This window comes from Somniosus microcephalus, chromosome 5, assembly GCF_052327205.1.
Source record: "Somniosus microcephalus isolate GS21.2 chromosome 5, FLI_Smic_1.0, whole genome shotgun sequence".
Taxonomy (NCBI): Eukaryota; Metazoa; Chordata; class Chondrichthyes; order Squaliformes; family Somniosidae; genus Somniosus; species Somniosus microcephalus.
Genome location: NC_140991.1, coordinates 8,451,231 through 8,475,126, shown reverse-complemented (window position 1 = coordinate 8,475,126; position 23,896 = coordinate 8,451,231). Strand labels below are relative to the sequence as shown.

Genomic DNA, 23,896 nt, shown 5'->3' with positions numbered 1-23,896 from the left:
CATGGTTTTATGAAAGGGAAATCGTGTTTGACAAATTTATTAGAGATTTTTGAGGATGTAACTAGCAGGGTAGATAAAGGTTTACCAGTGGATGTAGTATATTTGGATTTCCAAAAGGCATTCGAAAAGGTGCCACATAAAAGGTTATTACACAAGATTAGGGCTCACGGGGTTGGGGGTAATAGAGCAGCATGGATAGAGGATTGGTTAACGGACAGGAAACAGAGAGTAGGGATAAACGGGTCTTTTTCAGGTTGGCAGGCTGTAACTAGTGGGGTGCCACAAGGATCAGTGTTGGGGCCTCAGCTATTTACATTCTATATTACTGACCTAGATGAAGGGACCGAGTGTAATATATCCAAGTTTGCTGACGATATAAAGCTAGGTGGGGCAGTAAGCTTGAGGAGAACACAAAAGGGGAAAAATTCGGTTGATTAGCGCCTCCCGTTAACGCCCTAAGAGGGCACTAATGGGGCGCAAAACAACTAGCACCCGGGCGCGTCGATGTTTGCGCCGGCAGATCGTGATGTCAGTCGAGTGTGCATCGCCCCGTTAGCGCCCCGGACTGGATATTTAGTGGGGCCCCCTGCCTTTCCGCCTGCCGCTAGCAACGACTGGTTGAGGGGAGCGTTTTGCAGTCAGGAAGGGACTGGGGGAGCGCTATTTAAAGGCGACCGCTTCCTGCCTTTTTTGTCGGTGACATTTTTGCACCACGCATTCTGAGAGAGAGAGAGAGAGACTTCTGGAGAGATTCAACCCTGTGTTGAGGAGTTTTGGGTTCTGAGCAGCACTTTGCAGGTTCATTTTGATTTGATTTGATCTTCCTTGCATCGATTTAGAAGAGACTGTGGCGGCTGCACTCTGAGCTCTTTCCCTGGGCCTCTCCATTGTTCTTTCCAGCAGATTTGATGTACGGGTCTCTCCAGGCTGAGATTCAAGGCTGTAATGAGCAGGGTGTGGCTGGAGAGTAAGATCGACCCTCCCCTTTAAGAACTGGCTGGCGCCAGTGTGTCTGTGTTCCATTGCTGACTGACATCACATGAGCTTCGCCAGCGCTCTGAGGTAGCGCCTCGCTCCTCGGCGTTAGCGCCTTAAGCGAGGTGTGTAGCACCTGATTTAGTGCTCCAATCACCTCCAGGGCGATAGAAGCCAAGTTTGCAGTTGCAGGCGATAATTAGTGCCGGGCGCTAAACTTTGCGCCCCAAACGGGGCGATACCGGATTTCTCCCCCAGAGAGTCTGCAAAGGGATATAGATAGACTGAGTGAGTGGGCAGTAAGGTGGAGGTAGACTGAGTGAGTGGGCAGTACGGTGGAGATAGACTGAGTGAGTGGGCAGTAAGGTGGAGGTAGACTGAGTGAGTGGGCAGTAAGGTGGAGATAGACTGAGTGAGTGGGCAGTGAGGTGGAGGTAGACTGAGTGAGTGGGCAGTAAGGTGGAGGTAGACTGAGTGAGTGGGCAGTACGGTGGAGATAGACTGAGTGAGTGGGCAGTAAGGTGGAGGTAGACTGAGTGAGTGGGCAGTAAGGTGGAGATAGACTGAGTGAGTGGGCAGTAAGGTGGAGGTAGACTGAGTGAGTGGGCAGTAAGGTGGAGATAGACTGAGTGAGTGGGCAGTACGGTGGAGATAGACTGAGGAGTGGGCAGTAAGGTGGAGATAGACTGAGTGAGTGGGCAGTACGGTGGAGATAGACTGAGTGAGTGGGCAGTACGGTGGAGATAGACTGAGTGAGTGGGCAGTGAGGTGGAGATAGACTGAGTGAGTGGGCAGTACGGTGGAGATAGACTGAGTGAGTGGGCAGTACGGTGGAGATAGACTGAGTGAGTGGGCAGTAAGGTGGAGATAGACTGAGTGAGTGGGCAGTACGGTGGAGATAGACTGAGTGAGTGGGCAGTAAGGTGGAGATAGACTGAGTGAGTGGGCAGTACGGTGGAGATAGACTGAGTGAGTGGGCAGTAAGGTGGAGATAGACTGAGTGAGTGGGCAGTACGGTGGAGATAGACTGAGTGAGTGGGCAGTACGGTGGAGATAGACTGAGTGAGTGGGCAGTAAGGTGGAGATAGACTGAGTGAGTGGGCAGTACGGTGGAGATAGACTGAGTGAGTGGGCAGTACGGTGGAGATAGACTGAGTGAGTGGGCAGTAAGGTGGAGATAGACTGAGTGAGTGGGCAGTACGGTGGAGATAGACTGAGTGAGTGGGCAGTACGGTGGAGATAGACTGAGTGAGTGGGCAGTAAGGTGGAGATAGACTGAGTGAGTGGGCAGTACGGTGGAGATAGACTGAGTGAGTGGGCAGTACGGTGGAGATAGACTGAGTGAGTGGGCAGTACGGTGGAGATAGACTGAGTGAGTGGGCAGTAAGGTGGAGATAGACTGAGTGAGTGGGCAGTAAGGTGGAGATAGACTGAGTGAGTGGGCAGTAAGGTGGAGATAGACTGAGTGAGTGGGCAGTACGGTGGAGATAGACTGAGTGAGTGGGCAGTACGGTGGAGATAGACTGAGTGAGTGGGCAGTAAGGTGGAGATAGACTGAGTGAGTGGGCAGTACGGTGGAGATAGACTGAGTGAGTGGGCAGTAAGGTGGAGATAGACTGAGTGAGTGGGCAGTACGGTGGAGGTAGACTGAGTGAGTGGGCAGTAAGGTGGAGATAGACTGAGTGAGTGGGCAGTAAGGTGGAGATAGACTGAGTGAGTGGGCAGTGAGGTGGAGATAGACTGAGTGAGTGGGCAGTAAGGTGGAGATAGACTGAGTGAGTGGGCAGTGAGGTGGAGATAGACTGAGTGAGTGGGCAGTACGGTGGAGATAGACTGAGTGAGTGGGCAGTACGGTGGAGATAGACTGAGTGAGTGGGCAGTAAGGTGGAGATAGACTGAGTGAGTGGGCAGTACGGTGGAGATAGACTGAGTGAGTGGGCAGTAAGGTGGAGATAGACTGAGTGAGTGGGCAGTACGGTGGAGGTAGACTGAGTGAGTGGGCAGTAAGGTGGAGATAGACTGAGTGAGTGGGCAGTAAGGTGGAGATAGACTGAGTGAGTGGGCAGTAAGGTGGAGATAGACTGAGTGAGTGGGCAGTAAGGTGGAGATAGACTGAGTGAGTGGGCAGTAAGGTGGAGGTAGACTGAGTGAGTGGGCAGTAAGGTGGAGGTAGACTGAGTGAGTGGGCAGTGAGGTGGAGGTAGACTGAGTGAGTGGGCAGTAAGGTGGAGGTAGACTGAGTGAGTGGGCAGTAAGGTGGAGATAGACTGAGTGAGTGGGCAGTAAGGTGGCAGATGGAGTATAATGTGGGGAAATGTGAGGTTATTCACTTTGGTCGGAAGAATAGAGAAACAGAATATTTTTTTAAATGATGAGAAACTTTCAAATGTTGGTGTTCAGAGAGATTTGAATATCCTCGTGCAAGAAACACAGAAAGTTAGCATGCAGGTACAACAAGCAATAAGGAAGGCAAATGGCACGTTGGCCTTTATTGCAAGAGGATTGGAGTATAAGAGTAAGGAAGTCTTGCTCCAATTGTACAGGGCCTTGGTGAGACCACACCTGGAGTACTGGGCACAGTTCTGGTCTCCTTATCTAAGGAAGCATATACTTGCCTTGGAGGCGGTGAAACGAAGTTTCACTAGATTGGTTCCTGGGATGAGAGGGCTGTCCTATGATGAGAGGTTGTGTAGATTGGGCCGATACTCTCTGGAGTTTAGAAGAATGAGTGGTGATCTCATTGAAACATACAAGATTCTGAGGGGGATTGACAGGGTAGATGCTGAGAGGTTGTTTCCCCTGGCTGGAGAGTCTAGAACTAGGGGGGCATAGTCTCAGGATAAGGGGTCGGCCATTTAAAACTGAGATGAGGAGGCAGGGACGGGGAATAGAACGAATTGGATTGCTCTTTCAAAGAGCTGGCTCAGGCATAATAGCCTCCCTTCTGAGCTGTAAGATTCTATGATTATATGACTGCAGCGCTCCCTCAGTACTGCCCCTCCGACAGTGCAGCACTCCCTCAGTACTGCCCCTCCGACAGTGCAGCGCTCCCTCAGTACTGCCCCTCCGACAGTGCAGCGCTCCCTCAGTACTGCCCCTCCGACAGTGCAGCGCTCCCTCAGTACTGCCCCTCCGACAGTGCGGCGCTCCCTCAGTACTACCCCTCCGACAGTGCAGCTCTCCCTCAGTACTGCCCCTCCGACAGTGCAGCGCTCCCTCAGTACTGTCCCTCCGACAGTGCAGCGCTCCCTCAGTACTGCCCCTCCGACAGTGCGGCGCTCCCTCAGTACTGCCCCTCCGACAGTGCGGCGCTCCCTCAGTACCGACCCTCCGACAGTGCAGCGCTCCCTCAGTACTGACCCTCCGACAGTGCGGCACTCCCTCAGTACCGACCCTCCGACAGTGCAGCACTCCCTCAGTACTGCCCCTCCGACAGTGCAGCGCTCCCTCAGTACTGCCTCTCCGACAGTGCAGCGCTCCCTCAGTACTGCCCCTCCGACAGTGCAGCACTCCCTCAGTACTGCCCCTCCGACAGTGCAGCGCTCCCTCAGTACTACCCCTCTGACAGTGGGGCGCTCCCTCAGTACTACCCCTCCGACAGTGCAGCGCTCCCTCAGTACTGCCCCTCCGACAGTGCAGCGCTCCCTCAGTACTGCCCCTCCGACAGTGCAGCGCTCCCTCAGTACTGCCCCTCCGATAGTGCAGCACTCCCTCAGTACTGCCCCTCCGACAGTGCGGCGCTCCCTCAGTACTGACCCTCCGACAGTGCGGCATTCCCTCAGTACTGACCCTCCGACAGTGCGGCGCTCCCTCAATACTGACCCTCCGACAGTGCGGCGCTCCCTCAGTACTGACCCTCCGACAGTGCAGCGCTCCCTCAGTACTGCTCCTCCGACAGTGCGGCGCTCCCTCAGTACTGCCCCTCCGACAGTGCAGCGCTCCCTCAGTACTGCCCCTCCGACAGTGCGGCGCTCCCTCAGTACTGCCCCTCCGACAGTGCGGCACTCCCTCAGTACTGCCCCTCCGACAGTGCGGCGCTCCCTCAGCACTGCTCCTCCGACAGTGCGGCGCTCCCTCAGTACTGCCCCTCCGACAGTGCAGCGCTCCCTCAGTACTGCCCCTCCGACAATGCAGCGCTCCCTCAGTACTGACCCTCCGACAGTGCAGCGCTCCCTCAGTACTGACCCTCCGACAGTGCGGCGCTCCCTCAGTACTGCCCCTCCGACAGTGCGGCACTCCCTCAGTACTGCCCCTCCGACAGTGCGGCGCTCCCTCAGTACTGCCCCTCCGACAGTGCGGCACTGCCTCAGTACTGACCCTCCGACAGTGCAGCGCTCCCTCAGCACTGCCCCTCCGACAGTGCGGCACTCCCTCAGTACTGCCCCTCCGACAGTGCAGCGCTCCCTCAGTACCGCCCCTCCGAGGAGAGTTCCCCTCCCCTTGCCACTGTTCCAAGATGCGCAGTGTACCTCAACAGCTCATTGTAGATCTCCACCATGCTGAGGGAGACGGTGTACGTCCAGGAGTCGCTCCGCTCCTCGATCTCCTTGAAGAGAGCCTGCAGAGCACGTTGGTTTATCCCGGGAGCTTCTGATTCCCCCTGAAATGGAGAACTGGCAATATCAGCGACAGCCCTGCTCCCTGCTCCCCGTCATTCATTGTCCCCCCCCCGCCCGCCCCACTCGCACCCACCCCACCCAGTCCAGGGACCACAAGCCCGGAGATTTGTACCCTGTAACTGTGCACATCAGTGGAGCCTGACCTGGGCAATGGGCCCAGATGGGAGATGTGTGTCTGGTCCTGAGGCAAACTTGACCAGTACCCCGAGAATCTGCCAGGCTGGTCATCTCAGTCCAGGAACAACTGACCCTCCCACCCCGGACCCTCCCACTCCCCGGACCCGCCCACTCCCCGGACCCTCCCACTCCACGGACCCTCCCACTCCACGGACCCTCCCACTCCCCGGACCCTCCCACTCCACGGACCCTCCCACTCCACGGACCCTCCCACTCCACGGACCTTCCCACTCCACGGACCCTCCCACACCACGGACCCTCCCGCTCCCCGGACCTTCCCGCTCCCCGGACCCTCCCGCTCCCCGGACCCTCCCACTCCCCGGACCCTCCCTCCCCGGACCCTCCCACCCCGGACCCTCCCACCCCGGACCCTGCCTCCCCGGACCCTCCCACTCCCCGGACCCTCCCTCCCCGGACCCTCCCATCCCGGACCCTCCCACCCCGTACCCTCCCTCCCCGGACCCTCCCACCCCGGACCCTGCCTCCCCGGACCCTGCCTCCCCGGACCCTCCCACCCCATACCCTCCCTCCCCGGACCCTCCCACTCCCCGGACACTCCCACTCCCCGGACCCTCCCACTCCCCGGACCCTCCCTCCCCGGACCCTCCCACCCCGGACCCTCCCACCCCGGACCCTCCCACTCCCCGGACCCTGCCTCCCCGGACCCTCCCACTCCCCGGACCCTCCCACTCCCCGGACCCTGCCTCCCTGGACCCTCCCACTCCCCGGACCCTCCCACCCCGGACCCTCCCACCCCGGACCCTCCCACTCCCCGGACCCTCCCACCCCGGACCCTCCCACCCCGGACCCTGCCTCCCCGGACCCTCCCACTCACCGGACCCTCCCACCCCGGACCCTGCCTCCCCGGACCCTCCCACTCCCCGGACCCTCCCACCCCGGACCCTCCCACCCCGGACCCTGCCGCCCCGGACCCTCCCACTCCCCGGACCCTCCCTCCCCGGACACTCCCACCCCGGACCTCCCACCCCGTCCCTCCCACTCCCCGGACCCTCCCTCCCCAGACCCTCCCACCCCGTCCCTCCCTCTACCCGGACCCTCCTTCCCCGGACCCTCCCTCCCCGGACCCTCTCACCCCCGGACCCTCTCTCTCCCCGGACCCGCCCTCTCCCCAGACCCTCCCTCTCCCCGGACCCTCTCACCCCGGACCCTCTCTCTCCCCGGACCCTCCCACCCCGGACCCTCCCACCCCGGACCCTCCCACTCCCCGGACCCTCCCTCTCCCCGGACCCTCCCTCTCCCCGGACTATCCCACCCCGGACCCTCCCACTCCCCGGACCCTCCCACTCCCCGGACTATCCCACCCCGGACCCTCCCACTCCCCAGACCCTCCCTCTCCCCGGACCCTCCCTCTCCCTGGACCCTCCCACCCCGGTCCCTCCCACTCCCCCGACCCTCCCACCCCGGACCCTCCCTCTCCCCGGACCCTCCCACCCCGGACCCTCCCTCTCCCCGGACCCTCCCTCTCCCCGGACCCTCCCACTCCCCGGACCCTCCCCCCCTCTCCCCGGACCCCCCATACCCCGGACCCACCCCTCCTCTCCCCGAACCCTCCCCCACCCCCACCCCGGACCCTCCCTCCCTCCGGACCCCCCCTCTCCCCGGACCCTCCCTCCCTCTCCCCAGACCCTCCCTCTCCCCGGACCCTCCCTCTCCCCGGACCCTCCCACGGACCCTCCCACTCCCCAGACCCTCCCACCCCGGACCCTCCCTCTCCCCGGACCCTCCCACCCCGGACCCTCCCTCTCCCCGGACCCTCCCACCCCGGCCCCTCACCCCGGACCCTCCCACTCCCCGGACCCTCCCCCCCTCTCCCCGGACCCCCCATACCCCGGACCCACCCCCCCTCTCCCCGGACCCTCCCCCACCCCCACCCCGGACCCTCCCTCCCTCCGGACCCTCCCCCCCTCTCCCCGGACCCCCCATACCCCGGACCCACCCCCCTCTCCCCGGACCCTCCCCCCACCCCCACCCCGGACCCTCCCTCCCTCTCTCCGGACCCCCCCTCTCCCCGGACCCTCCCTCCCTCTCCCCGGACCCTCCCTCTCCCCAGACCCTCCCTCCCTCTCCCCGGACCCTCTCCCTCCCTCTCCCCGGACCCTCTCCCTCCCTCTCCCTGGACCCTCTCCCTCCCCGGACCCTCCCACCCCGGACCCTCCCACCTCGGACCCTCCCTCTCCCCGGACCCTCCCTCTCCCCGGACCCTCCCTCTCCCCAGACACCCCCTCCCCCCAGACCCTCCCTCACCCCGGACCCCCGCTCTCCCCGGACCCTCACTCTCCCCGGACCCTCCCACCCCGGACCCTCCCTCTCCCCGGCCCCTCCCACTCCCCGGAACCTCCCCCCTCTCCCCTCGAGCCTGCTCCGCCATTCAATAAGATCATGGCTGATCCAATCTTGCCCTCCACACCACTTTCCCGCTCTCTCTCCCCAGACCCCTCGACTCCCCCGTAGTTCAAATGTCTGTCAATCTCCGCCTTGAATATATTCACTGACTCCGCCTCCACAGCTCTCTGGGGTAGAGAATTCCAAAGATTCACGACCCTCTGAGAGAAGAAATTCCTCCTCATCTCCGTCTTAAATGGGCGACCCCTTATTCTGAAACTATGCCCCCTAGTTCTAGATTCCCCCATGAGGGGAAACATCCTCTCTGCATCCGCCCTGTCAATCCCCCTCAGAATCTTATATGTTTCAATAAGATCCCCTCTCATTCTTCTAAACTCCAATGAGTTTAGGCCCAACTTGCTCAACCTTTCCTCATACGTCAACCCTTCATCCCAGGAATCAACCGAGTGAACCTTCTCTGAACTGCCTCCAATGCAAGTATATCCTTCCTTAAATAAGGAGACCAAAACTGTACGCAGTGCTCCAGGTGCGGTTTCACCAGCGCCCTGTACAGTTGTAGCAAAACTTCCCTACTTTTATACTCCATCCCCCTTGCAATAAAGGCCAACATTCCATTAACCTTCCTAATTACTTGCTGTACCTGCATGCTAACTTTTTGTGTTTCATGTACGAGGACCCCCAGATCCCTCTGTACCACAGCATTCTGCAGTCTCTCCATTTAAATAATATTTTGTTTTTTTATTCTTCCCACCAAAGTGGATATCCTCACATTTTCCCACACTATACTCCATCTGCCAAATTTTCACCCACTCACTTAACCTGTCTATGGCCTAGAAATTCAGTTGGTTGCGCCAGCCGTTAGCGCCTTAGGAGGAGTAGATGTCGGGCGCAGCGTGATCTGCGCCTCACCCCAACTTCACTAGAGATTTAGCGGCGGCGCAAAGTCTTTGCGTGCGCTCAGCTGCGCGCGCAGATCATGACGTTATTTCCTCGTGCAACGCCCTTTGTGCGCCCCGAACCGGAAATTCAGTCGCGACGCCCCATTGTGCGCCTGGCGCCCCTAGCGACTGTTAGAGTGGAACGGTGCTCAGCCGATGCGGGGCGCGGGGGGCGCAAATTAAAGGGCACTCCTCCTGCACTATAAAAGGCTGCCATTTCGCAGCACTCCTTCTTGAGAAACGGATCTCATAGAGTCATAGAGTAATACAGCACGGATAGAGGCCCTTCGGCCCATCGTGTCCGCGCCGGCCATCAAGCCCTGTCTAATCTAATCCCATATTCCAGCATTTGGTCCGTAGCCTTGTATGCTATGGCATTTCAAGTGCTCATCCAAATGCTTCTTAAATGTTGTGAGGGTTTCTGCCTCCACAACCCTTTCAGGCAGTGAGTTCCAGACTCCAACCACCCTCTGGGTGAAAAAGTTCTTTCTCAAATCCCCTCTAAACCTCCCGCCCTTTACCTTGAATCTATGCCCCCTAGTTATTGACCCCTCTACTAAGGGAAAAAGCTCCTCAGCATCCATCCTATCTATGCCCCTCATAATTTTGTACACCTCAATCATGTCCCCCCTCAGCCTCCTCTGCTCCAAGGAAAACAAACCCAATCTGCCCAGTCTCTCTTCATAGCTGAAGCGCTCCAGCCCTGGTAACATCCTGGTGAACCTCTTCTGCACCCTCTCTAACGCGATCACATCCTTCCTGTAGTGTGGCGACCAGAACTGCACACAGTATTCCAGCTGTGGCCTAACCAGTGTTTTATACAGCTCCATCATAACCTCCTTGCTCTTATATTCTATGCCTCGGCTAATGAAGGCAAGTATCCCATATGCCTTTTTTACCACTTTATCCACCTGTTCCGCCGCCTTCAGGGATCTGTGTACTTGCACACCCAGATCCCTCTGACCCTCCGTCTTGCCTAGGGTCTTTCCATTCATTGTGTATTCCCTTGCCTTGTTAGTCCCCCCAAAGTGCATCACCTCGCACTTTTCCGGGTTAAATTCCATTTGCCACTGTTCCGCCCATCTGACCAACCCATCTATATCGTCCTGCAGACTGAGGCTACCCTCCTCGCTATTTACCACCCCACCAATTTTTGTATCATCCGCGAACTTACTGATCATACCTTTTACATTCATATCCAAGTCATTAATGTAGACCACAAACAGCAAGGGACCCAGCACCGATCCCTGTGGTACCCCACTGGCCACAGGCTTCCAGTCACAAAAACAACCTTCGACCATCACCCTCTGCCTTCTGCCACTAAGCCAGTTTTGTATCCAATGTGCCAAGGCACCCTGGATTCCATGGGCTCTTACCTTCTTGACCAGTCTCCTGTGCGGGACTTTATCGAAGGCCTTACTGAAATCCATGTATACCACATCCACTGCGTTACCCTCATCCACACACCTAGTCACCCCCTCAAAAAATTCAATCAAATTAGTCAGACATGATCTTCCCTTGACAAAGCCATGTTGACTATCCCTGATTAATCCTTGCCTCTCCAAGTGGAGACAAATTTTGTCCCTCAGAATTTTTTCCAATAATTTTCCTACCACTGATGTTAGGCTCACTGGCCTGTAGTTCCCCGGTTTTTCCCTACTACCCTTCTTGAATAATGGTACTACATTAGTGGTTCTCCAGTCCTCTGGCGCATCCCCTGTGGCCAGAGAGGTCCTGAATATATGTGTTAGAGCCCCCGCAATCTCTTCCTTTGCCTCACACAGCAGCCTGGGATACATTTCATCCGGGCCTGGGGATTTATCCATTTTTAGGCCAGCTAAAACCGCCAATACCTCCTCCCTCTCGATGTTAATATGTTCGAGCATATCACAGTCCCCCCGCCCTATTTCTATGTCTACATCGTCCTTCTCCATAGTGAAAACAGATGCAAAAAATTCATTTAGAACCCCTCCTACATCTTCCGGCTCCACACACAGATTGCCACTTTTGTCCCTAATGGGCCCTATTTTTTCCCTAGTTATCCTCTTACCCTTAATCTATCTATATATATAAAGCGGCTCTTCTGTCTGTCTGTCCCGATGTCTGTCCCGTCTGTCTGTGTTCTATACGTTTGAAAGTTACAGAGCGTACCGACGCGCGCGTCGCCTCAAAAGAAAGCTTGCGATTCCGGACCGGTCATAGGTGTATTTACGTTTCGGCCGCACAAAAATCCCGCCCGCGGTATCCGAAAAACGTTCAGCGTTCCGCTCATTAGCATCTCATTAGCGACCGTGTGACGTCGAGGTCCGCCAATCGGACGGCGGGTTCCTGGCGCGTGCCGTCCGACAGTTGAGTGTCGAGTGACTCGACGATTGACCAATCCTACGCTTCGGTGACCTGACCGGTCGACCAATCGGTGCATGTGTGGGCGGGCCTTATCCTTCTGAACCGAGGTGAGTGGCCGCCATCTTGATTTTTCACAATTTTTTCCCCCACACTTTCTGTGTGTTAGGGAACTAAGGTAAACATTTTAATGATGTGTTAGGGAATTAATGAACAATTTATTTCAGTTTTATATTGTGTTTAGCAACCCCCTCCTCCTCCTCACCCTCGCGCAGGGGGGACTCGGTGCTGGTCTCCAGGCTCGCTGCAGGCAGGCTTGAAGCTCCAAAAATTTCTCTCCCACTCTCTTCCCTCTCTCTCTCTCCTTCTCCTCTTCCCTCTCTCTCCTTCTCCACTTCCCTCTCTGTCTCTCTCTACTTCCCCCTCTCAGGTTTGACGGTGTCGGGGCCCGAAGTGAGCCGCTCTAACGGCCGCCAGCCCGCGGGGTTTCCCTGCCTACTCCCCGCGGGCCGCCTCGCGCCGCTGGCACTAACCGCGCATGCGCCGCCCGCCCGCGAGAGCCCGCTCTGGCTTTTTTTTAAACGGCTGTCCCCGAACTCAATCGGCGTCAGCCACGAGGGTCAGGGTGCGCGCGCAGCGGGAGCAGCTGAGACGCGGCAGTCTCTCTGTTCCGTGCTCGGCTCGGGCAGGGGGCGGGTCTCTCAGCCGCAATCGGCGATCTGGAGGGCGGGGCTCCGGAGAGTGGGACGCCGCTGCTCGGGAGGGCGGGGGGCGGGGCTCGGGACATCGGGGGGCGGGATCTCGGCCTTGGTGAGCGGGAAGGGTTGCCGCGGCAACCGGCAAACTTCACGCCGGCTCGGCCGGGGCTCGGAGTGCGGGAGGGCGGGGCTCTCAGCCGCAATCGGCGATCTGGAGGGCGGGGCTCCGGAGAGCGGGAGGGCGGGGCTCCGGAGAGTGGGACGCCGCTGCTCGGGAGGGCGGGGGGCGGGGCTCGGGACATCGGGGGGCGGGACATCGGGAGATCGCGGGGCGGGACATCGTGAGATCGCGGGTCCGGACTACAGATCGGGGGGGCGAGGCGCGGGAGATCGGGGGGGGCCACCCTCAGGGGGGGCGGGGCTCCGGAGATCGGGGGGCGGGGCTCGGGGGGGCGGGGCTCCGGGGGGGCAGGGCTCGGGAGAGCGGGAGGGGGGGGGGGGCCGTGCTCCTGAGAAGGGGGGGCGGGGCTCGGGATATCGGGGGGGGGCGGGGCTCGGGAGATCGGGGGGGGGGGCTCGGGAGATCGAGGGGGCGGGGCTCGGGTGATTGGGGGGGCGGGGCTCAGGGACTCTCCCCCTTCCCTCCCCCCTCCACTCTCCCCTCCTCCCCTCCCAATCTCTCTCTCACACTCCCTATCTCTCTCTCTCTCTCTCACACTCCCAATCTCTCTCTCTCACACTCCCTATCCAATTCCAATTCCAATTCCAATTAAAATGCTTTATTGGCATGAAAGTTTACAGAGAACCATATTGCCAAAGCTTACATAGCAAAAAGGTACAGTTTTCCAACATTCTGTAGGTGTCAATCGATTTGACAATTGTTGGGTACATACAATATTACTTTTAAACAATATTAATTTTAAACAGTCTTTGTACTTCATTTGGTACGTTCAATATTAATTTTAAACAGTCTTAATTTTAAACAGTCCTCAGGTTGTGACATGTTGTTACATATTTGGCCCCAAGGTATGGTCTGTCTCCTTCTCCTAGGACTAATCTCAATTTTGACAGATCATCCAATTCCTTGAAATCTGGGGTTGTTTGGCTTAGCTTGTTGAATAATATGTTTCTTGATGTGTTGAATTTTTCGCATTTTAGGAGGAAATGCATTTCTGTTTCAACCTCGCCAGCCAGACATTGATCGCATATTCTATTCTTTCTAGGCTGCCAGGATTTCTTGTATCTGCCTTTTTCAATTTCCAGTTGGTGGTCGCTTAGTCTGTACCTGGTGAGGGTCTGTCTCTGTTTTGTGTCTCTGATGGTCGTGAGGTAGTCTGCCAGTTTATATTCTCTTTTTAGGGCCCGGTAACATTCTAATCTGCTTTGGCTTTCGGTTATTTTGTTCCAATGTTCCAGGTAGGTTTCTTTGCATTTTTTAATGATTTGGTTCACTCGGATTGGTGTTTGGACGGCTGTGTTGGTCTGGGGCTGGTCAGGGTCCGGCTGAGTACTTAGTTTCCGTAGCAGCTGACTCAGGGGACTCTTTTCTGGGTTTAGCTCTTGGGTCTGAAAGGCTTTGAAATGAAGGGTGTCTGGGGAGCTAGATTTGAGGTGATTTAGGAAGTTTAGTGCTCGTTTTTGGATGTTTATTATCAGTGGGTATCTGCCTAGTTCGGCTCTGCATGCATTTGTTGGCGTTTTTCTTTGGGTGCGAAGGATGCTTCGGCAGAATTCTGCATGTAGGGCTTCTATTGTATGTTTTTCCCATTTAGTGTAGCTTTGGTGATTTAGCGGGCCCCATACTTCACTACCGTACAGTGCAATGGGCAGGATTATGCTGTCAAATATTTTGAGCCAGATTTTGATTGGGATTTGGATGTTGTAGAATTTTCTTTTTATTGCATATAGGGCTCTTCGGGCTTTTTCTTTTAGTGCATTCACTGCTATGCTGAAGCTCCCTGATGCTGTAATAGTTAGACCAAGGTAGGTGTAGCTCATAGTGTGTCCTATAGTGATATCACTGAGGGTAAACTGGTATTTGTTTTCCTGACATCTGGGCCTTTTTTGAAAAATCATGATGTTGGTTTTCTTTAGATTTACTGTTAGAGCCCAATTTTGGCAGTATTTGTCGAGTAGGTCTAGTTGTTGCTGTAATCCCTGTTCTGTGGGAGACAGCAGAACCAGGTCGTCCGCATAGAACAGGGATTTCACTTCTCCATCCAGGAGACGGAGACCTGGTGACTCGCTTTGCTCCAGCATGTCTGCTAATTCATTTATGTATATGTTGAACAGGGTCGGGCTCAAATTGCAGCCCTGCCGGACGCCTCTTCTCTGGGTGAAGAAATCGGTGCGTTTGTCTCCAATTTTGACCCCGCATTTGTTTTTCAGATACATTGATTTAATAAGGTCATAGACTTTGCCCCCTATTCCACATTGAAGAAGTTTATAATAGAGCCCTTCGTGCCATATAGAGTCAAAGGCTTTCTTGAAGTCGATGAAACAGGCGAATATTTTCCCATTTTTTGTTTGGTGTATATGTTTTTCAATGAGGGTGTGAAGGGTATAGATATGGTCGGCGGTGCGGTGTTTTGGAAGAAAGCCTATTTGGTTTTTTCTGAGGATATTATGTTTGTTAAGAAAATCAAGTAATCTACTATTTAGAATACTGCAGAATAACTTCCCTAGACAACTGTTGACACAGATGCCGCGGTAGTTATTTGGGTCTGATTTGTTTCCGCTTTTATATATGGGGGAGATTAGTCCTTGGCACCAGATATCGGGAAAACAGCCTGAACGTAATATGATGTTGAATAATTTGAGTACCGCACCCTGCATCTCCATATTGCTGAACTTGAGCATTTCATTTTTGATGTTGTCTGGGCCACAGGCTTTCTTTAGGTGGAGAGATTTTGTTTTTGTGGCCATTTCTTTCCATGTGATTGGGGAGTCTAGAGGGTTTTGGTTGTCTTTGATTGTTGCTTCTAATGTGTGGAGTTTTTCTGTGACCTGATGTTGACTTGGGTTTGTTTCGTTTATTGGGATGTCTTTGTAGAGGTTTTCAAAATGTGTTCTCCAGATGTCGCCATCTTGGATTGGTAATGCTTGCAATTGTGTTGTACTCAGGTTATTCCACATTTCCCAGAATTGTTTTGGGTTGGTGGAGTTTTCAATTTCTTCTAGTATTTTGTGGGTATAGTTTTGTGTTTTGTTCCTAATGGTGTGTTTATATCTTTTGAGGGTTTCATTGTATCTAGTACGTAGGTCCGGATTGTTTGGTTGGCGATGCTTTTGGTTTGATATTTTTCTCAGGTCTTTTCTGGCATTTTTGCATTCGTGGTCAAACCATTTCTTATTTTTATTTTGTCTTTTGTGACTCTTCCTCTTCTGTTTCACGAGGTCGGCTTTTACAGCTGCCTCATGAAAGATCATATTTATATCCTCTATGGCCATGTTTACCCCATCTCTGGTGATCTCATATAGATTTTCTTTAAATTTTGAAATTTTACTTGTGAGATCAGGTGAATTTAGTGCTGTGATGAATTTATCTCCACTGTCTGGGGCCCATCTGTATGTCTGGTTTATTTTATGTAGCTTACTGGGTTCCTTTTTTGTGTCTGTAGTTTGGGCAGAAAGTTTAAGGTACACATTTATTTGGTTATGGTCTGAGAGGGGGGATTGCTGCCTGACAGTGAATGCGTTGATATCGCAGGGGTCCAGGTCAGTGATTGTATAATCCACCACACTAGACCCAAGAGTTGAGGAATATGTGAGTCTCCCTAAGGAGTCCCCTCTGAACCTACCGTTAACTATGTACAGGCCTAAGGCTCGGCAGAGTTGCACTACCTCCCTACCGCTTTTATTTATTTCACAATCGAGGTTGTTTCGGTTTGCGATGGCTGGTGTGACATATAGAGGGGTCTGGCCAAACACATGGTTGTTGCCCTGTGGGTCTATGAAGTCAGGTTCACATCCTGTCCTTGCATTTAGGTCCCCTATCTCTCTCTCACACTCCCAATCTCTCTCTTTCTCTCACACTCCCAATCTCTCTCTCTCACACTCCCTATCTCTCACACTCCCAATCTCTCTCTTTCTCTCACACTCCCAATCTCTCTCTCTCACACTCCCAATCTCTCTCTCACACTCCCAAACACTCTCTCTCTCACTCCCAATCTCTCTCTCTCACGCTCCCAATCTCTCTCTCTCACGCTCCCAATCTCTCTCTCTCACACTCCCAGTCTCTCTCTCTCTCACAATACAATACACTCCCAGTCTCTCTCTCTCTCACACTCCCAATCTCTCTCTCTCACACTCCCAATCTCTCTCTCTCTCACACTCCCAATCTCTCTCTCTCACACTCCCAATCTCTCTCACGCTCCCAATCTCTCTCTCTCACACTCCCAGTCTCTCTCTCACACTCCCAATCTCTCTCTCTCACGCTCCCAATCTCTCTCACGCTCCCAGTCTCTCTCTCACACTCCCAATCTCTCTCTCTCACACTCCCAAACTCTCTCTCACTCCCAATCTCTCTCTCACGCTCCCAATCTCTCTCACGCTCCCAATCTCTCTCTCTCACGCTCCCAGTCTCTCTCTCTCTCACACTCCCAGTCTCTCTCTCTCTCACACTCCCAATCTCTCTCTCTCACACTCCCAATCTCTCTCTCTCTCACACTCCCAATCTCTCTCTCTCACACTCCCTATCTCTCTCTCTCTCTCACACTCCCAATCTCTCTCTCTCACACTCCCAATCTCTCTCTCTCACACTCCCAATCTCTCTCTCTCACACTCCCAATCTCTCTCTCTCTCACACTCCCAATCTCTCTCTCTCACACTCCCTATCTCTCTCTCACACTCCCAATCTCTCTCTTTCTCTCACACTCCCAATCTCTCTCTCACTCGCTCCCAATCTCTCTCTCTCACGCTCCCAATCTCTCTCTCTCACACTCCCAGTCTCTCTCTCTCTCATACTCCCAGTCTCTCTCTCTCTCACACTCCCAAACTCTCTCTCTCTCGCTCCCAATCTCTCTCTCTCACGCTCCCAATCTCTCTCTCTCACACTCCCAGTCTCTCTCTCTCTCACACTCCCAGTCTCTCTCTCTCTCACACTCCCAATCTCTCTCTCTCTCTCTCACTCCCAATCTCTCTCTCTCTCACGCTCCCAATCTCTCACGCTACCAATCTCTCTCTCTCTCACACTCCCAATCTCTCTCTCTCTCTCTCACACTCCCAATCTCTCTCTCTCTCACACTCCCAGCCTCTCTCTCTCACACTCCTAATCTCTCTCTCTCTCACTCCCAGTCTCTCTCTCTCACACTCCCAATCTCTCTCTCTCTCTCACACTCTCAGTCTCTCTCTCTCTCACACTCCCAATCTCTCTCTCTCTCTCACTCCCAATCTCTCTCTCACACTCCCAATCTCTCTCTCTCACACTCCCTGTCTCTCTCTCACACACTCCCAGTCTCTCTCTCACACTCCCAGTCTCTCTCTCTCACACTCCCAATCTCTCTCTCTCACACTCCCAATCTCTCTCTCTCACACTCCCAATCTCTCTCTCTCACACTTCCAATCTGTCTCTCACACTCCCAATCTCTCTCTCTCTCACTCCCAATCTCTCTCTCTCTCACACTCCCAATCTCTCTCTCTCTCTCACATTCCCAATCTCTCTCTCTCTCACACTCCCAATCTCTCTCTCTCTCACACTCCCAATCTCTCTCTCTCTCTCTCACATTCCCAATCTCTCTCTCTCTCACACTCCCAATCTCGCTCTCTCTCACACTCCCAATCTCGCTCCCTCTCTTCCCCCCCACTCGCTCTCTCTCTTCCCCCCCACTCGCTCTCTCTCTTCCCCCCCACTCGCTCTCTCTCTTCCCCCCCACTCGCTCTCTCTCTTCCCCCCCACTCGCTCTCTCTCTTCCCCCCCCACTCGCTCTCTCTCTTCCCCCCCCACTCGCTCTCTCTCTTCCCCCCCCACTCGCTCTCTCTCTCTTCCCCCCCACTCGCTCTCTCTCTTCCCCCTCCACTCGCTCTCTCTCTTCCCCCCACTCGCTCTCTCTCTTCCCCCCACTCGCTCTCTCTTCCCCCCCACTCGCTCTCTCTCTTCCCCCCTACTCCTCTAGGGCTTCCTCCGTCTTTAGCCTTTTGTATCTACCAAAAGCCCTCCTTTTTTTCCTAATCCATTCTCGTATATCCCCTGACATCCAAGGTTCCCTGTGGTTTTTGGAACCACTCTTGACCTTTACGGGAACATGTTGCCATTGTATGATCTCAATCTCCCTTCTGAAAGCCTCCCATTGCTCCGATGCGGATTTTCCTACAAGTAGCTGATCCCAGTCCATTTTGGCCAGATCCTGCCTTATCCTATTAAAACCGGCCTTCCCCCAATTTAGAACCTTTATTTCCGGCCCATCCCTGTCCTTTTCCATGACCACCTTAAATCTTACCATGTTATGGTCACTATCACCAAAGTGCTCACCTACTAGCACTTTTTCCACTTGGCCGGCCACATTCCCTAGAATTAGGTCCAGTACCGCCCCCTCTCTTGTAGGACTTTCTACATGCTGGCTCAAAAAGCTCTCCTGGATGCACTTTAAGAATTCTACACCCTCTGAGCCTTTCACACTCTGACTATCCCAGTTAATATTGGGGAAGTTGAAATCCCCCATTATTATTACCCTATTATTTGCACATTTCTCTGAGATTTGCCTACATATCTGTTCCTCTATCTCCCCCTGACTGTTTGGAGGCCTATAGTACACTCCCAGCAAAGTGCTTGCCCCCTTTTTGTTTTTAAGCTCCACCCATATGGCCTCATTAGAGGAACCTGCTAATATATCATCCCTCCTTACTGCAGTAATTGACTCCTTAATTAATATTGCGACACCCCCTCCTCTTATACCTCCCCCTCTGTCTCGCCTGAAGATTCTGTACCCCGGAATATTGAGCTGCCAGTCTTGCCCCTCCCTCAACCATGTCTCCGTGATAGCAACAATATCATACTCCCATGTGTTTATCAACACCTTCAGTTCATCCACCTTATTTGCAAGACTCCTTGCATTAAAATAGATGCCATCCAGCCTTGCCCTTATATATTTGCCCTGTCTACCAAGCTGACTTGTTTTTTTCTCTATAATTGGCAGCACATCACCCCCTATTTCAGCTCCCCTCTGTATCCCATCCCCCTGCCAAGTTAGTTTAAACCCCCCCCAACAGTGCTAGCAAACCTCCCCGCAAGGATATTTGTCCCGCTCTGGTTCAGGTGCAACCCGTCCGACTTGTACAAGTCCCACCTTTCCCAGAAGCAGGCCCAGTGATCCAGGAAAGTAAAACCCTCCCCCCTACACCAACTCTTTAGCCACACATTCATCTGCTCTATCCTCCCATTCCTATACTTACTAGCACGTGGCACTGGGAGTAATCCAGAGATTACAACCTTCGAGGTCCTGCTCTTTAATCTGTTACCTAGCTCCCTAAATTCTTGATGCAGGACCTCATCCCCCTTCCTTCCTATGTCGTTGGTCCCAATGTGGACCACGACCTCTGCCTGCTCACCCTCCCCCTTAAGAATGCCCTGTAGCCGCTCAGTGACATCCCTGACCCTGGCCCCAGGGAGGCAACAAACCATCCTGGAGTCACGTTTGCGGCCACAGAAACGCCTATCTGTTCCCCTTACGATAGAATCCCCTACCACTATTGCTCTCCCACTCTTTTTCCTCCCTTTCTGAGCAGCAGAAGCGTCCCTGGTGCCAGGAAGCTGGCTGCTGCCTTCCCCTGGTGAGTCATCCCCCTCAACAGTATCCAACTTGGTATACTTGTTTGAAAGGGGGATGTCCGCAGGGGTTCCCTGCACTTCCTGCCTGCCTCTGTTGCTCCGCCTGATGGTCACCCCCTGTGCAGCCCTACCCTGAGGCGTGAACAACTCGCTAAACGTGCTATCCACGACCCTCTCAGCATCGCGCATGCTCCAAAATTCATCCACCCGCAGCTCGAGCGCCGCAATGCGGTCTACAAGTAGCTGCAGCTGGATGCATTTCCCGCACACATGGTCGTCAGGGACACTGGCAGCGTCCCTGATTTCCCACATGGAGCAAGAGGAGCAGAACACGGGTCTGAACTCTCCTGCCATGACTTACTCCTTTAATTAATTTAAACATTTATTCAATACCCCAGTTACAGGTATACCCTAGGGCACTTTATTTACCAACTGTCCCCACTACACCAGAGACCCTAGAAATTTAACACCACAGAAGTCAAGCTTGTATTGAAAAGAGAGAAATACTCACCAACCAATCACTTACCCGCTCCCTGGTGACGTCACACTCTGATTACTTTTTACCTCTCTCCTCTGCTGTTGATTTGGTCGGGCCTCGGTCTTCGCGCCGGTTTTTATACCGGGCTCACCTCCTCTCTGCTGCCGCTGCTCCCTGGAACTGGTCGGGCCTCGGTCTTCGCGCCGGTTTTTATACCGGGCTCACCTCCTCTCTGCTGCCGCTGCTCCCTGGAACTGGTCGGGCCTCGGTCTTCGCGCCGGTTTTTATACCGGGCTCACCTCCTCTCTGCTGCCGCTGCTCCCTGGAACTGGAGAGAGACCAAGGTAGATAGCTTTCTGCTTTGGCCCAACACTCGGACAGGTACTTGTGGCTTCAGGCCACAGCTTTCCACTAGTCTTTGCCTTCATTGACATCTCATTGTTTGCCAGCATATTATGGGGGCTGCAATGGGTGTCAACGCTGGCTTTCTCAATTACATCCAAAGGGCTCACAGACGCCGTGAGAGAGTGGCAGCCCTGGCTAGACGGAGAGGGGGCAACAGGCGTCGGGAAAGGAGGCCTTACCCACCCAGGGTATACCGCCAGCAGTTCTCCTATCTCAACATGTCTGAAGAGCAGTGTGTTCGGAGGCTGCGATTCCGAAGGGACGTGGTCACAGAGATCTGCCACCTGCTTGGCGGTGATCTGCAGCCACAGCTGAGGTGCAGGACGTCTCTGTCGGTGGCAGTGAAGGTGACGGTGGCTCTCAACTTCTATGCCACTGGCTCCTTCCAATCCACTGCTGGGGACATTGCCAACATCTCCCAGTTCGCCGTGCATTGCTGCATCCACCAGGTCACCAATGCCCTTTTCCAAAGGAGACGTCAGTTCATCTCCTTCTCCATGGCCCTTGCCAAGCAGCAACAGCGTGCAATGGGCTTTGCAGCATTCGCGGGCTTCCCCATGGTGCAGGGCGCCATTGACTGCACGCATGTGGCTTTGCGGGCACCTCTGGAGAATGCCGAGGATTACCGCAACCGGAAGGGCTACCATTCGCTGAACGTCCAGCTGGTGTGTGACCACAGGCAGCTCATCCTAGCTGTCAATGCCCGCTTTCCAGGCAGCAGCCACGATGCCTTCATCCTGCGACAGACTTCTGTGGCAGACATGTTCCAGGCACAGCCTCACCCACGAGGATGGCTTATCGGGGACAAAGGCTATCCTTTGTGTACCTGGCTGATGACCCCGCTCCGTGCGCCCAGCACCCCTGCTGAAGAGGGATACAACGAGAGCCATCAAGCGACCAGGAACATCATCGAACAAACAATCGGCGTCCTGAAGCAACGGTTCCGCTGTCTGGATCGTTCCGGTGGAGCCCTACAATATTCGCCGGAGCGAGTCTCCCATTTCGTGGTCGTTTGCTGCATGCTGCACAACCTGGCTATCCGCAGGACTCAGCCACTGCCACCAGAGATTGGAGGACCACCTCAGGAGGAGGAGGAGGAGGACCAGCACAGGAGGGAGGCAGAAAGTGCAAGGGCCGCCCGTCGCCGGCTTATTGAACGTCGGTTCTAGGCCCCCTCTCAGGGAATGGCTTGTGCCAATGTCAGCAGATGAATGTAGCCGCTCCACAAGCCCTCAGCCAAGCAGGGCAACCAGGGCTTAACCAAAAAACCATGCACAGTGCAATTTAACAACAATAATTTATTGAAAACCTCTGCCCTTCCCACATTACATGCTCATGTGGAGAAGCCCCCTCCAAAAACACAAAACTACCGGTCTCGGCCTTACAAAAAGAAAGAAAGACACCAGTCTCGGCCTTACAAAAACACAACAGGCATTTGAGCATACCTTCTACTTTTTGCCCTGCAAGGGCGATGCCTTTCGCATCCTTGCCTGGCCCCTGCCCGCCCTGCAGCTCCTCCTCAATGGGAGCCCAGTGGCTGCAGCAAGGCTGGGGGAAGGCTGCTGAGGGGCAGATGGCGTGACGGCAGATGCCCTTGGGGGTCGGCCTGCACCAGCTCTGGCCTTGAAGTGGCCGGCTGCTGACTGCTCCAACTCTGGCTGGGCGGCAGCAGTCTGTCCAGCGGCTCGTGGCAGCTGCAATGGCGGAGTGGCAGTGTCGGCTGCAGTAATAGTGCCAACCTGGCAGATCGCAGGTGCTCGCTGGTCGCCTGATACAGTGGCACTCGCACGGGCCAGCACTGCAGCATGCGCAGCAAACAGCTGAAGGACAGACTGCTGGGCTGCTGCTGCGCGGCGGGTGCCCTGGCGATGCCTGGCTGATCCAGTGAGGGTGGCAGCAGTTAGTGCCCGTGTGGCCCTGGTCTGTGTCTGCATGACACCAGCCAGTGAATGGACGGCACGACTGAGCACTTGGCTAGAAGCCGACAGTGCTGCCGCGAAGTCCTGCAGACTCCTGGCCTGTGCTGCACTGAATTGTTCCAGACTCCTGGCCTGTGCTGCACTGAATTGTTGCAGACTCCTGGCCTGTGCTGCTCTGAATTGCTGCACACTCCTTGACAGAGACTCTATGGAGTCAGGCATCCTTGCCACTGCAGCCATGAGCTCAGTGTGCCTGCGCTCAGCCTGGACGGCCATTTCCTCTAGGAGGCGCACCTCCTCTGCGCTGACCATCGCAGGACTGGAGGCCGCACTCACCCTCTGGGGAGAAGTCCGCCGAGCTTCCCCACCCCTCCCGCGTTGCTGCAGGCCGCTGGGCCCCGGAGCTTCACTCTCCTCCGACCCCTCCCCCCGGCTCCCCTCCAGGGAAGACGTGTCTCCTACATCGCCATGGGCTGGCGCGGCTGAGGGTGGCACTGATGGGCCGGCTTCCTCTTCCTCCTCCTCGTCTTCCGAAGGGCTGACAGTGGCAGCTTGAGGGCCCGCCTCCTCACCTGGCGATTCACCATCTGAAAGCAGGAAGGCACAAGAGTAGCTTTAGAGTGAGGACAGGGCGGCAGCGAGGGAGGCATGAGTGCTGCCACTCACCGCATTGGTCGGACAGTGGCAAAAGATGGTGATCTCATGCGCAAGTGGAACGAGAGAGGTCCAAAAGGTGATGCCCTTACCATTGGTGCCCAGAACAGGGTCGGCATCTCCACTGGCGACGGGGCCAATCAGCCGGCCTGCCATAATGCGCTCCACACGCTGGTCGAGGTTGGAGAGCTCTTTGAGGTCAGGACGGCCTCCCCCGGTCTCAGTTCGGTTGCGCCGGTTGTGCGCCACCTTGGCCTGCAAGAGAAAGGACGGCCTCTAAGTACAGTGTGAAGCCCTGATCTTGTCTGCAATGCCTCCCATGGTCGAAGAGCTTGTACAGTGTGTAGCCCTGATCTTGTCTGCACTGCCTCCCATGGTCGAATAGCTTGTACAGTGTGTAGCCCTGATCTTGTCTGCAATGCCTCCCATGGTCGAAGAGCTTGTACAGTGTGTAAAGTGCTGAATGTGCAAGTGATTTTCATGCCAGTCCCATAGCTGCTGGATGAGGGCTGGCCATTAGGGCTTTCAGGTCCCTTTGCCCATAAAGTGAGGTGCACATGC

The 23,896-nt window shown here is 55.1% G+C and overlaps 1 protein-coding gene across 1 annotated transcript in view; it reads right to left on the bottom strand.

The window, feature by feature from the left end:
• LOC147116855 (kinesin-like protein KIFC3) overlaps positions 1-23,896 on the bottom strand; it is a 77,388-nt gene that overhangs the window by 27,620 nt on the left and 25,872 nt on the right. The window contains exon 7 of the mRNA XM_085987178.1: positions 5,445-5,575. Within this exon, the coding sequence (XP_085843304.1) occupies positions 5,445-5,575 (131 nt within the window). The remainder of the gene's footprint in view (positions 1-5,444; positions 5,576-23,896) is intronic.